The 17,062-nt window shown below is 39.2% G+C and overlaps 1 protein-coding gene across 1 annotated transcript in view; it reads left to right on the forward strand.

Annotated features, from left to right (window-relative positions):
• Positions 1-17,062, forward strand: part of Dcp1a (decapping mRNA 1A) — a 56,765-nt gene that overhangs the window by 15,256 nt on the left and 24,447 nt on the right. The window contains exon 4 of the mRNA XM_042680098.1: positions 11,024-11,090. Coding sequence (XP_042536032.1) covers positions 11,024-11,090 — 67 coding nt within the window. The remainder of the gene's footprint in view (positions 1-11,023; positions 11,091-17,062) is intronic.

The following is a 17,062-nucleotide window of genomic DNA, read 5'->3' on the forward strand; positions in this document are numbered from 1 at the left end:
CTGGGCACTGTCCCTCAGCTCTTCACCTCAAGGCTAGTACTCTACCACTTGAGCCACAGCACCACTTCTGGATTTTTCCTCTTACGTGGTGCTGAGGAATCAAAACTAGGTCCTCATGCATGTAAAGCAAGCACTCTACCAATGAGCTCTACCACCTTCCCAGCCCCACAAAAAAAATTTTTTTTGTCGGTCATGGGGCTTGAACTCTGAGCCTGAACACTGTCTCTCAGCTCTTCAGCTCAAGGATAGTACCACTTGAGCCACTGAACCACTTCGGGTTTTCTGAGTGGTTTATTGGCAATTAGAGTTTCACAGACTTTCATTCCCGGCCTTGCTTTGTACGGCAGTCCTCAGATCTCAGCCTCCTGAGTAGCTAGAATTACAGGCATGAGCCACCAGCGCCAGCTTCACAAAGAATTTTTTTTTAAGGATTTTTTAAAACAAGAAAATAGTCGGTGTGGGGGGGGGAGGGGGGTATGATTGGGTGGGGGGGAGGGGGGAGGCTGGGAAGGGAGGTGAAGGGTAAACAAAGGAGGAGGCTGCAATGCTTGGTAAGAAATGTACGCATTATCCTGCCCATGTAATTGTAACCCCTCTGTACAGTATGTTCTCAAATAAAATAAAATTAAATTAAAAAAAAAAAAAGAAAATAGTATGAAGAACTTTCGCCTGTACCCTCAGGCATGAAAACATCTGAATGAACTCAAACAAATGGTTGTAAAATGTCTCCTAACACATCTAAAGAAAACACAGCAAATGGTATTAGGACAGGTTCTCCATATAGAGACACAGCCTCTGAAATGGCAGATTCAGAACTTACACATTTTTTTATCTTATTTTTACAATGAATTTATCTCCTTAGACCAGCAAGTTGGTGAGCACCTGCCACAACAACACCTCACTAATGTTTCTCATAGAAAATGCTTTTCCCAATCATATTAAGTGAAGTAAGCCAGTCCCAGAGAAATTTAGGCCTCATGGTTTCCTTATTTGCAATAAATAGAATATGTATAGGATAATCTTACCAGATGAGCTGAAAAGCTCAAACGCTATGTACATAAAAGTTGATGCCATAGTGGCGCTGTAGCTCAAGTGGTAGAGCGCTCGCCTTGAGTTGAAGAGCTGAGGGACAACGCCCAGGCCCAGAGTTCAAGCACCACGACCGACAAAAAAAAAAAAAAAAAAAGTTGATGCCAAGTGAAATCAACCCCAAGATATGGACACTAGAGGTCTGAGTTGTTGTTTTAAATGTACTGGGTGATTTTTGTTTGTTTGTTTCCCTTGTATGTTCTTCCCCCTATGGTATATCCCCTGTTGTCACTGTACTTGATTTTGGTACCTTGCATCTTGTATATACATTTGTCTAATCTGGGGAGGGGAAGGAGAATAACAAAATGGTAAAACAAGGACACAGGATGACCCATTGCAACAATGAGACCCACAGGACAGTATATTGGAAACGAACTTTACAACTTCAGTCGGGTGGGGGGGGGGGGGATGTTAGTGGGACAAAGGAAGGGGTAACAATGATCAACTAATGTACTCATTGCCTCATTCATGTAACTGTAACCCCTCTGTACAGCAAGCATGCTTTTCCCCAAGACCTCCATTAGGGGTCTTTGAGTACTTTCTGTGGATACCTCTTAGGAGTGAAAGTGGTAACCTGAAGTCTGCAAATATATACTTTGTAGTGTGTGTGTGTGTGTGCGTGTGTGTGTGTGTGTGTGTGTGTGTGTGTAATATATCTTGGGGGACTATGAAGTCCCCCAAGAATTTTGAGCAATTTTAAAAATTTTGTTTTTGAACTAACATACATTTGTTAATACATATGAAGAGGTTTCATTGTGATACTTCCATACAGGCACAGTCTACTTTGAACAAATTCACCCCTCCTGTATTCCCATTTCCTCCTTGAGCAATTTTTTTAGAAGTCTAAAACTTGATAGGTAAATCAAAAAGAAAATGAAATCTAACAAAACTGTTTTCTTGGGTTTTTGTTTTGTTTTTGTTTTACAATTAGACAATAGTCAATATAACTTAGTTAATTGACATTATTAAGGTGCAGATTTGTGATACCCACAAGCTCTGTAAAAATCAGTACTGGGGCTTGAACTCAGGGTCTGGGCACTTTCCCTGAGCTCTTTCGTTCAAGGCTGACACTCTACCACTTGAGCCACAGTTCCACTCATGACTTTTTGCTAGTTAATTAGAGATAAGACTTTGCTGCCTTGTCTGGCTTCAAACCACACTTCTCACTACTTAGCCTTCTTAGTAGCTAGAATTACAGGCGTGAGCAACTGGCACCCAGCTCAGTTCTGACATTATATGTTTTATAAGAAACTGTTCCATTACTGCTTTTTACTGTTTTTAAGTTAACAAAGGTAGTTATTTAATTCATAAGCAAACCTTAATTTAGTGATAGATCATTTTCTAGATGCTAAACTATATACACTAAAAGTTTGGTATACTTCTAGATATTTTTTTTTCTTGTCTTTAAGTTCTATTGTTTCCTTAGAAAACTATAAGCAGAAGTCACTAAGGTATATTGGATCCTTCAGTGTCAGAAATTCCTTACCTTCCTGGTAAGGGTCAAGATAGTTAATGATATATGATGTTACATTAAGCCCTGAGTTATTCATGTTTATTCTTCATCTGTGGATCAGTGGGAAAAAGTGATTTAAGGTCTGTATATTAAAATAATTAGCCTAAAATACTGAAAATCTGATCTGCCAGAGAGGTATAAAGATATTTACATGTTTTTCTTGGTTGTTTTCAGTAATAAAAGTCATACATTAACTAGAATTTTCTCTTCAGTCTAACTTTATAATGACCTTAGGAAAGTTTTAGCCAAAGATAAGTGATTATTTTATTTCATGTGTGTGTTAGACTTGGCATCTTCGTACTGGAAAGTAATTGCTTTTTTAACAAAGACAGCTTTCAGGGGTTCTTAACCTAATACCTTAGGCAAGTTCCTACTGTATGCAACTGTCATCATTTTAAAATCTTTTCTATAATACCAAAGTAACTTTGGAAAATTAAACAGAATTAAGTAAAAAAAATCCTCTTCAGTTTTTCAAAAGAACCCAGATATATTCTGAATTTTATTTTTTTCAGTTTTTCATAGTAACAGATTTGTGTTTTTAGCAACACTTTGAAAATAGTAATTAGTTAAAACCCAACCTGAAATTTTCTGAAGAAAGTGGTAATTGACAAAACAGCTACTAATATAGTATATTACTCTTTAGCCAGCTTAACAACAACAAATTGCCTAACAAATACAATTGAATATAAATTATTCTTGCTATATAGTATTTAAAGAGCTTACCTGCAAAAGCCTGGGAGAAGTACCCTTCTGTTTCCACTTCACTTACAACTTTTCCTTTATACTTTGCATCAGTTTCTTGAAAGAGAGTATTTTTAATTAAAGTTAGATCACTAGAAAAAGTAGGTAGATTCATTTCCATAGTGTTGAAAATGCAGCTGTCAAATGGAAAATTTTAGCTGAAAAAAGATGCTGTAGTATGTGCTTTTTGTTATTTGTTTTTTTGGGGTTTTTTGTTGTTGTTGTTGTTTCTGCTAGTCCTTTTTCAGTTCAAGGGCAAGACTCAGAACAGTAGAGATGGTAGGTGGCTGTTGGCATTTGGTACAGCTCTTCAGACTTAAAAGCACAGTGCAAGAAGTTTCTTTGTAAGATGAGTTTATAATTTATCAAGTCAAAAAATGTGAGTTCTACCTCCAAACTAAAAGAGGAATTTATAAACAATAAGAAAAGTTCCACGGTTCATTCTTTGTGATCGTTGGGTTGAGCACTTCTTTCACAGTGTTGAAGAAAGACAGTCTTCCACCATCAGCTGCAACACTGCTATTGTTGGTATGATTCTGTAATCAGCGAAGGTAACTGCATTAGTCTGGCCTCCAGGACCCAGATAAGTAAAGAGCCTCACTGTTGCCCCTTTCGTAGATTGAAGAGGTAAAAGCATCATGAGAGCATATAGGAACTTAGACTGGAAGGCTGACTGTGATGCTGTGAGGTCAGGCATTTGAAAAACACGCACTGCTTTCTGTCTTCATGGTATCTGCTGCTTGTTATTCTGGTAGAGCCACTACCAAGCCTCTTCTTAGTAGTTTTTTAGTCCATGAGCATTTCAGAATTTCCCAAGTGGATTCTTTTCATTATGATTCACCACTGGTTACTGACTGTTCCCCTCTAAGATAGTATTATGAGATAAAAATAATTTTTATCTTTTTATTTTGTACCTTTGGTCCTAGGACTTGAATTCTGGGCCTAGGCTCTGTCCCTAGTTTTTGTGCTCAAGGCTAATACTCTACCACTTGAGCCATGGCACCACTTCCAGGGTTTTTTGTGGTAGTGAGGAATTGAACCTAGGGCTTCATGTGTGCTAGGCAAGCACTCTACCACTAATCCACATTCCCAGCCCCTTATGTCTTTTTATTTTGATACAGTGTTAACAGTAAAGCCTTTAAAAATTAACCATATATAGACTATTTGTCTCCTAGGTATTATTATATTAACTAATAGACAATGTTTTATTTTGAAAATTCACAAAAAGTGGTAAAGTTCAATGCGATTTTAAAATTTGACTATTAGAAAGTAATTTCAAGCTGAGCACCATTGGCTCACACCTATAATCCTAGCTGCCCAAGGAGGCTGAGATCTGAGGATCAGAGACTCTTACATCCAATAAACCACTCAGAAAAAGCTGGAAGTTGTTGTGGCTCAAGTGGTAGAACGCTAGTCTTGAGCACTAAGAGGCTCAGGGACAGTGCCCAGGCCCTGAGTTCAAACCCCAGGACCAGCAAAAAAAAAGTAACTTCAGAGACTCTAGAGTAATTCCTAGTCCAAGGGGACAAAAAACTCTTCTGGAGCTGGGCGCCGGTGGCTCACACCTGTAATCCTAGCTACTCAGGAGGCTCAAAGCCAGCCTAGGCAGGAAAATCCGTGAGACTCTTATCTCCAATTAACCACTAGAAAACCAGAAGTGTTGCTGTGGCTCAAGCGGTAGAGCGCTCGCCTTGAGCTGAAGAGCACAGGGACAGCACCCAAGCCCAGAGTTCAAGCCCCAGAACCAACCAAAAAAAAAAAAAAAACTTCTGGATTGGGCAGAATAGACCTCAAGACTGAAGGTTCAGATACCTGGGAGGACCCAGGCAGACTTGAGTTACTTAGAGTCACTAGTTCCAGCTTTTTCTTTTTCCTCTAAGTAATGAAAAGTCCAAGCATTTGTTGCCAACATTTAAGAATTAGAACATTTTATTCATCTGGATTTCTATAGCTCCTGGCCATTAGTGTTCCTGTAAATATCAGAGTTCTAGTTAGTACTTGCCACTCACTAATCCCACCACACCTGATATTTCTTATACACTGTAAGCAATTGCGCTTACACCTCTGATTTGGATGGTTTAGTAAATTGGTAGGTAAAAGGTATAAAAAAGAGAAACTGGGGAGATATTTGTCTGCTCTTCCAGCATTTTATCACTTTAAAACAACAATAATCATTTTCAACAACTCCTTGAGAAGAAACAGGCCTTAAGGAGTAGAGTACTATGTAGCAGACTGTAATCCTGTCATCTTTGGCAGGCAAACTCTAGTGTGATTCATTGTTTTATTTAGAGATGCCTGTAAGTGAAGAATAAAAAATTTGATATAGAAGTGAACAGCCATAATACTATTGGATTCATTTTCCTACTCTCCAAAGATTAGAGGGGAAAGAAAAGATTAGAGGTCATTTCATATGGCAGAATCCTACATTGAGATCCTGTTTTTTTTTTTTTTTTAATGGAAGCAATATTTCTGGTAAATATATTCTCAATTTAAAGAGTGCACATTTAAAAAAAATTACAAACTGAGGAGCATTCAGGATAGCATTTTCTAGATCTGGCTTGCATCTTTTACCCATTGTTCAGTAAATGGATACTACCACATGAATTTTAGAAATTTGGCTTTTTCTATAGCACATTAGTGTCCAGAGATGACTGTTCTTTAAGCCAAAAGGGGTAAATTGCTAAGGTCACTTGAGCCACACTTACCAGCTTTACTTGTAGGCACATAGAATCTTCTCATCTAAGTGTTTGCACCTACCCAAATCTCCTGTGTAAATTGCAGGCCAGTCATTCTTTGTCTTTCTACCCTTCCTTTTTCCTCCCCTTCTCCCTCTCCTATCTGTCCCCAAAGGAAAGATCTGTGTGAATAGAGAAGTAATATAAAAGTGTAGTTTGCTATAATCAAAGCCTCTTTTTTAGGCTAAAGGCATAACTTAAGTAGTTGACCACGTGCCTAACAAGTATGAGACCCTGAATTCAAACCCCATTGCCAGTAAACTCAGAATTTCTAGAGCTAGGCACTGGTAGCTCACTCCTTTAATTCTAGCTGTTCAGGAGGCTGACATCTAAAGATCACATTTCAAAGCCAGTTTGGCAGGAAAATCCATGAGACTTTATCTCCAATTAACCATCAGAAGTGGAACTCTGGCTTAAATAGTAGAATACTAGCCTTGAGCAAGAAAGCTCAGGGATAGTACCCAGGCCTGGATTTTAAGCCCTAAGACCAATACAAAAAAAGTAAAAATAAAAGAAGCTCCATTGTCTCCTGATGCAGATCTTCATCAATATGTATCTTTTACAACTTATTTCTTCAGTGTTAGGGATTGATCCCAAGGTCTCTTATCTCCAATTAACCAGAAAAAAAGCAGGAATTGGAAACAAGATTCAAGTAGTAGAGCACCAACCAGACTTGAGTAGGAAAAGCCAAGCAAGAGCTTCATAATCCTGAGTTCAAGCCCCAGTACTGGCACAAAAAAACAGCCAGGCGCCGGTGGCTCATGCCTGTAATCCTAGCTACTCAGGAAGCTGAGATCTGATGGTCGCAGGTCAAAGCCAGCGTAGGAAGGGAAAGTCTGTAAGACTCTTAACTCCAATAAAACCACACAGAAAACCGGAAGTGGTACTGTGGCTCAAGAGGTAGAGCGCTAGCCTTGAGCTTAAGGCTAAGGGACAGCATCCAGGCCTAGAGGTCAGGTCCCACAACTGACAAAAAAAGGAAGCAGACCAGATCTATATGCTAAAGCATGAGAGATTTTCAGCTGTCAGGATTGTGTGTGTATGTGTGTGTGTGTGTGTGTGTGTGTGTGTGTGTGTGTGTGTGCGCGCGTGTGCACGGGCCAAACCCAGGGCTTGACCTCAGAGCCTGGACACTGTTCCATAGCTTTTGTGCTTAAGTGTTCCATCACTTGAACCACAGTTCTTTTGTTATTTTTGGTGGTTAATTGGAGATAAGAGTCTCATGGACTTTCCTGCAAGTCTGGCTTTGAACCATGATCCTCAGATGTCAGCCTCCTGAGTACCTAGGATTATAGGAGTATGCTACCGGTGCCCAGCAAGACTCTAGGATTTAACAAAGTCTCCTAACCACTTGAATATTCTTGATTTCTACATGTACCATACACCACCCAAGATGAAAAACAGAGTAATATTATAGGATCAAATCCTAATAAGTAGCTAGATCTTTGAAGAAGGTTCTCTAGAAACTAGAAAACTCTCTTAGCATTTACGTTTTTCTCGGTATTAAATCCAGATACATATAATCTTTGTTGTTAATACTGTTTTATACTTTTTCTAAAGGAAAGGGTTTTCATGTGAAAAGCAAGGGAAGCATTTCATTTTTGAGTTCTGGAGTTTGAACTCAGGGCCTTACACCTACAGGGCAGGTACTGTACCACTAGGGCCACACCTCCAAGCTGGTTTTGGATATTCTTGGGGACGGGGGGGGGGGGGGGGGGGGCGGGGGAAAGGAAGTCAAGCCTCTTTATTGAGACTTGGAGGCCAGGAGGGGTTGAAAATGCACCGGAGACAGCAAACTCTGTTGTCCTCCTCGTGCAGGCCCTTCTTGGACCCTTAGTCTCTTATCTGCATCTTGATGTGGATAAAAATACAACCTAAAGGCAATTAGATGTTCTATAACACCTCCTAGCTTTTCAGTGACTTTCCTGTATGTATTACTGAATTAGTACCAGAGATATCCATTAATTAACTAGTTTGTTTTCATCTTGAGAAAATCCACTTAAAAAGCAGAATGCTATTTTTTTGCTATGGCAAAATAATACTATCAGGAAATTATTTCAGAATGTCTCAGCAAGTGAATTGTTGGCAGAATATGTTGGGCATTCAAGTGTAAGCTCTCTCAAGAGATGAATACTTAGGTTTAGAGACAAAGTCCTCTGCAGTTTTAGCCATTTGGTGAACTTATCTGTCTTTTCTCACTAGTGGCAGTGACAGGCTCAGTGGCAGCTCCCTGGGCTTTCTTGCCAGTTGTATGCACTGAGCATTTGATATGTTGGCAGACAGCTGATTCTTGGATGCGTCTCTGAACCTGTACAGGTCTGCTTCTGGCAGAATTGAGTGTGACTCTTATCCTTTACCCATTAAGTTATCATTGTAGCTTCCTTATCTTTATTTCTTCTGCAAACATGCCTTTGAAAGTGTTTGTCTCTTTTTTGGCAGTTTATTTGACAGTATAGAAGTGTAGAAACATTTGTCTTATTTCTAAATTTTATTTCTTTGAAAGGGAATAAGTGAATGTTTTTCATAAGTTGACAGCTCTAATTATTTTTATTTTCCCTATGGAATTATTTTAAGAGTTTAACTTAGAATCCCCTAAGAAAACACTTAATTGCTTTTGTTTAGCCCAGAAAAATTTTGTGTTCCTCTCCGGGCTCAGTATATTATATATCATAAACATTTTTTCATTGCTGTAAATCACATGGATATGTCCAGATATATATTGTGTATTAGAGGAAAACTGGAACCTTTTATATTTGAACTTCAGTGTTTGGGTGTTCCTTGCCAAAATTGGAAAGGGCATATTTAAAGAAAGATGATTGCATGTTATTGCCATATATGGAGACTTTTCAAAGCCAATCTGATTTACTCTAACTTGGAGTGAGCTTTAGCTGCTAAGAGCATAGCTGAGATAATGCTTAGTAATTATCTCCTCTATAACAGGCTACTTTTGTGTTCCTTTCATTTAGATGTCAAAGCTGACTTAATTTGTTGGTTTGCATGATGTTAAACATTCTACAATTACTGGTTTTTCGTTGTAAGCACTTTCAGTGTTTTGAAATTCTGTGAACAGAATAACCACTATGACAGTGGGTTCTAAACATGGAAAGCTGGTTGCAGCAGGTTGAATGCTCAAAGGCTGACCAGCTGAGCTGCCTTCAGGTAGGGCCATCACCTTTAAGGCCTACAGCCAGACGTGGGGCCCCAAGGTTAGAGAACTTTTAGTGTGATTGGGACTTTCCCTGTCACAGAAGACTCCTTACAAACAAGATAGGGTAGAAAAAAATCTTGTTCGTGGTCTTCATTCATTAAAATAAAGGTGTTTGTTTATGAGTGTTCGTTCAAGAACAATTGAAAACCTCAACTTTTATTTCCTTCAAGAGGAGAATTTTTTAGCAATAAAAAAAAAATTTAAGAATTTTTAAAGTTGTGATCTGCTTTGAAATCTTTTGTAGGATAATGGCCTTAATTAAGGATGAAACAAATAATTTGCCACTAAAGTAATCTTTTAACAGTAGTCTTTTTTTCTTTAAATGATTATTGATGGTTTATTTTAGTCAAATAGGGATGAAAGGAAGACATTTCTATTTGTTTTTACTTTTTTTTCAGTTTTTGTCCAGGAGGAGGGGGGGGGGGGTTCTTTGTCTTTATATTTTCCTAGTGCTGAAGGCCTTGAGTTCTCTCATTGGGATTTTTCAATCACAGCTGGTGCTCTACCACTTGAACCACACCTCTAATCCAACTTTTTTCTGATTAATTGGAGATGAAGTCTTGAGGACTTTTCTTCATTATTTCTACCTACATTATCCAAAATATGCTTGCAGTAGATTTCTATGTTATCTCTAGTAATAAAAGTCATTTAGGCTGAGCGTTGATAACTAGGCCTATAATCCTAATTTCTCAGGAGGCTGAGATCTGAGGATCACAGTTCAAAGTGACCAGCCTGGTCAGGAAAGTCCATGAGACTCTTATCTCCAATTAACCACTAGAAAATCGGAAGTGGCGCTGTGGCTCAAGTTGTAGAGCGCTAGCCTTGAATGAAGAGCTGAAGGACAGCGCCCATGCCCAGAGTTCAAGCCCCATGACTGACTCTCCAAAAAAAGTATGCTGGGAAAGATGCAGAAGAAATGAACAAGTAAGCCCAGTATAGTTGATCTGAGGTTGGATATGGATTTTATTTTTTTTAATGAAAACTTTTACTGTAACACTATTTTAATTCTATATTTTAAGAGTTAGTATTTTTCTCTATTAGTGAACTTGGTGTTTAATAGTGAAGACTTTCTATCATTTTGGAATACATTTTAAAATGGACATTGATTGAGTCATAGTTTAATTGACAGCCTTTTCTTTCTTGGTAATAAATAATGGTGCATCTTATATTTAGTGGCATGGTGCATCTTATATTTAGTGGCATCTTGGGTTCAGTGAGATTTGGTAATAATATCTAAAGCCAACTGCCTTTTGGACTGTGTGTGTGTGTGTGTGTGTGTGTGTGTGTGTGTGTGTGTGTGTGTGTGTGTGTGTGTGTGTGTGTGTGTATTTTAATATCTAAAGCCAACTGCCTTTTGGACTTGTGTGTGTGTGTGTGTGTGTGTGTGTGTTACTGGAATTGAAACCAACACCAGTGAGGTCATTTTTAAAATTTTGAGAGACTTGCTCAATTGATCCGACTGGCCATCCATCTGCATCAGCTTCTCAAGTAGCTAGGATTTTGGCATGAGCCTCCGTACCCAGCTTTTTGCAATTTCCATGTAAATATTTTACCTGTCCTAATTTTAAGAGTCAGGAGGTTTGTTGCTTTGTATTTTGTTTTCTTTAGCAAGATTATTAACAACTGGGGTCTGATGGTAAATTCAGTGATAGTCTTTGGTGGTAATTTATTATTTATGTATATACATGTGAATCCTTGCTTCCCCTCATCATTTTTCCATTTCCTTTGTTTTTCAAGTGTCAATATACAGTATCTGGTTTTATGACAAGAATGACTGTCATCGCATAGCAAAACTCATGGCTGAGTAAGTATATTAATAGATTTAACTAATACATATATGTTTGTGTGTGTGTGTGTGTGTGTGTGTGTGTGTATATATATATATATATATATATATATATATATATATATATATATATATGAGAAAGAAAAATTACTCCCCTCCCCACATATCTTTGTTACTTAAGTTTATTAACTCACATATCTTCCCTTACTGCCTTTTTACTACCAAAAAATCAAAAAGGGCAAGAAACGAAATCTAAAGTTAACTACAATCCCAGTACTTCCAAGTGTTCCCAAATGTCTGTTTCCTTCCAATCTACTTCTTTATGTGTATATTAGGCTGATATATGTGATTGTTTTTATGAAAATCAGAGTATATTATCATCCCATTTTTAAATGTCAACAGCATTTTTTCAAGACAATAAATTTTCTCTGTAGTAGTTATAGTGACTTCAATATATCCAATCCTGTGCTTTACACTTGCCAAAAGCCTTAGCTCCAGAGAATATCAGCTGCATCCAGCGCACGGTTTGACAACCAAATATAAGCTATCCAAATTTCTATTTTAACAACTGTTATATAGCACTCATGAGCGCCCCCATAGAGAACTTCCTCATATGTCCATATTTAATTCCTTCTGACACAACTAGATTTAGCAGTCTATAGATTGTCTTCTAGGCAATATTTGTAACTTAGTCTTGAAATTTGGAAAAAGTAAATGTGTTGTTATCAAGGGCTTGAACTCAGAACCTTGTGCTTTTTCCACTCATGGCTGGCATTCTACTATTTGAACTACAGCCCCTTTCTGGATATTTTTTGGTTAGTTATGGGGCTTGAACTCAGGACTTAGGCACTGTCCCTGAGCTCTTTTGCTCAAGACTAGCACTCTACCACTTTGAGCCACAGCTCCACTTCTAGTTTTCTGGTTGTTAATTGGAGATAAGAGTCTCATGGACTTTCCTGCCTGAGCTGGCATCTAACTGCAATCTTCTTATCTCAGCCTCCTAAGTAGCTAGGCTTACAGATGTAAGCCATGGCACCCAGCCCTTCTGACATTTTACTGTTTAATTTTATTTAGGTCCTTTCAAACTCACCTGCCCAGGTTGGCTTCAGATCTCCATCTTCAGATCTTAGTTTCCTAAGTAGCTAGGATTATAAGGATGAGCCACTGATACTCAACTAAAATAATTTTCATTTAGTTGATGTTCTGAAGGATGATTCATCTTTTTGCAAACTGGACCATAGAAAACCACAACTGACATTCCTATCTACATTTCTGGAATGCTACCCTAGATTCTGAGAACCTAAGACATTGGTACTAGAAGGTCCTAAGGGCCTACAGAGCTCTGGCAAAATGCTGCAGTGAGAGGATTGTTTCTGGTGCACCTCTGCTTTCCCTTCCATTTTATCAGAATCCTATATAAATCTCTTTCCTTCTATCAAAATTCTCTTTCCTGTAAGGTTTGTATCTACATGTTTGGGAAAAGTCTTTAAATTTTTTAATTAACTTTTTTTTTTTACTTATTTTTTTTTTTTGCTGGTCGTGGGGCCTGCACTCTGGGCCTGGGCACTGTCCCTTGAGCTCTTCAGCTCAAGGCTAGCGCTCTACCACTTGAGCCACACCGCCACTTCTGGCTTTTTCTGCTTATGTGGTGCTGAGGAATCGAACCCAGGGCCTCATGCATGCAAGACAAGCGCTCTACCACTGAGCCACCTTCCCAGCCCAATTAACTTTAATTTTTAATTAATTGAACTTAAATCAGTAGTCCTCAAAACTTTATACCCAGGAATATTTACATTTTTTAAAAGGATACAATAGCTTTCAGACACCATTGGTTCACTCCTGTAAGCCTAGCTACTCAGGATGCTGATATTTGAGGATTGTGGTTTGAAATCAGCCTGGGCAGGAAAGTTCATGAGACTCTTGCCTCCAGTTAACCACCAAAAAGCCAGAAGTGGAGTTCTGGCTTAAGTGGTAGAGCATTTGAATAAAAAAGCTCAGGGATAGGACAAAGGCCCTGAGTTCAAGCCCCGGGACCAGCAAAAAAAAAAAAAAAAAGAGGGAGAAAGATGCAATAACTAATACCAAACATGTTCCTATTGGATGTTTACCCATCTCCATGTTTATTAAGTGACCCTGCAGAGTTCTTCCTGTGAACTTAGAATCACTCTTATCAGAAGAGATGTTTGTAAGGCCCCATGCAGTGTCTCATAACTGTAATTCCAGCTATTTGAGATACAGAGAGCAGGAAAATTGAAATGTGAGGCCAGGGCTGGGAAGGTGGCTCAGCGGTAGAGCACTTGCCTTGCATGCATGAGGCCCTGGGTTCCATTCCTCAGCACCACATAAGCAAAAAGAAAAAAGCTGGACAATGAGAAATACAAAATGTCATGTCAAAACCAGCTTTACAATGTCGGTGGGGGGGGGGAGGGGGGGTATGATTGGGTGGGAGGGAGGGGGGAGGCTGGGAAGGGAGGTGAAGGGTAAACAAAGGAGGAGGATGCAATGCTTGGTAAGAAATGTATGCATTATCCTGCCCATGTAATTGTAACCCCTCTGTACAGTATGTTCTCAAATAAAATAAAATAAAATTAAAAAAAAAAAAAAAAAAAGAAAAAAGCTGGAAGTGGCACTGTGGCTCAAGTGGTAGAGCGCTAGCCTTGAGCTGAAGAGCTGAGGGACAGCGCCCAGGCCCAGAGTTCAGGCCCCACGACTGGACCCAAAAAAGAAAAAACAGAAAAGAAATGTGAGGCCAGTTTGGGCAAAATGTTAGCAAGATGCCCTCTCAGTCAGTAAACCAGACAGTGTGATATGTGCCTGTGACCCCCAGCTATGTGAAGCCTAGTTATTCTTGAGTTATTTGTGAGGCCATAGGTAGGAAGATAGCCTTGGACAAAAATTCACTCCCTACTTGAAAAGTAACTAAAGCAAAAGAAGGGTGAGGACTTGACTCAAGTAGTGGAACACCTGCCTAGCCTTGTTGCCTATTTTCAAACCTCAGTACTGCCACGGACGGACACAAGGAAGGAAGGAAGGAAGGAAGGAAGGGGGGGGAGGGAGGAAAGGAAGGAAGGAAGGAAAGAAATTGTTGGGTTTTTAGCAGCACTTTGCTTTTAAAACACTGTATCTAAATAAAATAAGACATTTTCAACAGAGGCGTTTTTAATTTATAAGAACAAAGGCTTCATCTTTCCACTGAGCTGTACCCACAGTCTGTGATCACTTTTTCTATTTGTTTTGAAAGTAACAATGAAAACACATTCTTTTTTCTGGTTATTTGGAAGACATTTGTGGTTTGTTGATTTGTGGTTACATAGAAATCTAGAATATTTCTCTTACAGATCTGAACTTTGGAAAATATTGAAATATTCAAATTTGGTCCTGCTAAATGAGAGTTTGGGGCCTCTGAGTAAAAAAAAAGGCCTTTTGAGCTCTAACAGCTGTGGAGAATGCAAGAATTCAAATGATAAATGAAGCTGAAGGCTGAAATCTTATCTGAAAATATTGTGTTGCACTATAAAATAGGATGAGGCAGTAGAGAGAGAAGTAAAGAACACTCTGAGGATCACAGTTCAAAGCCAGCCCCAGCAGGAAAGTCCATGAGGCTCTTATCTACAGTAAACCACCAGAAAACCAGAAGTGGTACTGTGGCACAAGTGGTAGAGCACTCACCTTGAGCTGAAGGGCTGAGGTACAGTGCCCAAGCCCAGAGTTCAAGCCCCACGACCGACAAAAAAAAAAAAAAACACGAAAGAACACTCAGGGGAATTTCACTTAAAATACACAAACAAAGGGACCTTTGATTAAATTTTCACTTTATTTGACTTGAAATGGGGAAAGTACTGAATATAATTAGGCCAGATGCCAATGGCTTACTTGTAATTCTAGCTACTCAGGAGGCTCAAATTGTAAAGCCAGTTTTTTTTGTTTTTTTTTTTTTTGTTTTGTTTTTTTTTTGTCGGTCGTGGGGCTTGAACTCTGGGCCTGAGCACTGTCCCTCAGCTCTTCAGCTCAAGGCGAGTGCGCTACCACTTGAGCTACAGCGCCACTTCCGGTTTTCTGGTGGTTTATTGGAGATAGGAGTCTCACGGTCTCTCCTGCCGGGGCTGGCTTTGAACCGCGATCCTCAGATCTCAGCCTCCTGAGTAGCTAGGATTACAGGCGTGAGCCACCAGCGCCCGGCTGTAAAGCCAGTTTTAAAGACAGCCTGGGCAGACAAATCCAAGAGACTCTTATCTCCAGTTAACCAACAAAAAGGTGGAAGTGAGCTGTGGCTTAAGTGATAGAGAGAAAAAAAGCACCAGGCGCTGAGATCAAGCCCCAGTACCAGCCAAAAAAAAGTAATTAGAAGCAGGGTGTATTGGATTCCTAGTACTCAGAAGACAGAAGCAGGAAGGTTATAAGTTTGAAGCCAGCCTGGGTTATATAGTAAGTCTGTGTTTTTAAAATAGGAAGGAAAAAAAAAAGATAACCAGGAAGATCCTTGTTGATAGTGAGGTTTTTTTAAGTGCCTGGCTAATTATAGCTGAAGAGAATGCTTCATAAATGTTAACACTAATTTTATGATAAATGGCTCTGTGATTCCTAGATTACCACTGTTCTAAACTCTAAATGTGCATTTATACACCTCTGTGTTCTACATGATTCAAAATACAAATAAAACTTTTTGATATATTATGCATTGCTGGAAATGTAGAACACTGATAGAGTGTGTGCTCAGCATGCTCCAGGCCCTAGGTTTGATTCCTAGTACCACAGTAACAAAAAACAAGCAAACAAACAAATGTTTCTGTCAGTACCCATTCGGTTAACTGCATTTCTTTTCATTACTCTTAATAGCCACAATATAATAAAAAATCTTCAAATAAAAATGATTTATTCCAAAAGACATTTTAAAAAGCTGTGAAGCTGTGCAGGAAATTAAGTGAACTTCTAGACCTTCTATGTCTAAATTTGGATATTCTCTGTGGTCAGAGGCAAAGGGGATTCCCTAAAGACTCTGGTCTGTCAGAAACTGTTGTTAATCATAAAAATTTGTTTGGATGTTTGCCCAGATACTGTGTAAAACTTGGAGAACTTGTGGAACTTTATTCCTGAACTTACAGTCATAGGGACCTGTTTTGGTGGGAGATAAAGAGGGATGGGGTAATGAGGATTAAAAACAAATGTACTTGGGGCTGGTAATGTGGCTTAGTAGTAAAGTGCTTGCCTCGCACGCATGAAGCCCTGGGTTTGATTCCTCCATACCACATACACCGAAAAAACCGGAAGTGGCGCTGTGGTTCAAGTGGTAGAGTGCTAGCCTTGAACAAAAAGAAGCTCAGGGACGTGTGTGTGCGCTCTTGCGTGTGTGTGTGTGTGTGTGTGTGTGTGTGTGTGTGTGTGTGTGTGTACTTATTGTCTTACCTGTGTAACTGTAACCCCCCAGCACATCACCTTTTCAATTAAAAAAAAAAGAGGAACGGAGAGGAAGAAAGTATTCACTACTTGCTAAGTAGTAACTGAAAGAGGCCTTAGAACAGGCTTTGTTCATTAACTCCTTTTCCTTTGACCATTGTGAGATTCCTGCAGTATCTGTTCCCACAGGATTATTAAAAATGTACTTTTGAGCCAAAATCACAAGTCCAGTCAGGAAATAGTTGCATACCAGTTGGCCAAGTCAGGGGTCATGGTGAGAAATAGGTAGAAAACAGATAGTGTGAGAGTTCTTCTGAAGGTGTAGTAAGGTGTGGCCAATAAGGGATAGTTGATCAAATTCTCATATAACATACCAGTCTTGTTCAGTCTATCAAAAAGACTTTCATGCTAAATTTGTTGTACAATTGTTTCTTTTTTGGGGGGGGTGGGGGTCCAGTCGTGAGGCCTGAACTCTGGACCTGGGCACTGTCCCTCAGCTCTTCAGCTCAAGTCTAGCGCTGACTTGAGCCACAGCGCCACTTCCGGCTTTTTTGTTTCTGCTTATGTGGTGCTGGGGAATCGAACCTAAGGCCTCA

Source organism: Dipodomys spectabilis, unplaced genomic scaffold (assembly GCF_019054845.1).
Source record: "Dipodomys spectabilis isolate Male_0828 unplaced genomic scaffold, ASM1905484v1 ptg000054l, whole genome shotgun sequence".
NCBI lineage: Eukaryota > Metazoa > Chordata > Mammalia > Rodentia > Heteromyidae > Dipodomys > Dipodomys spectabilis.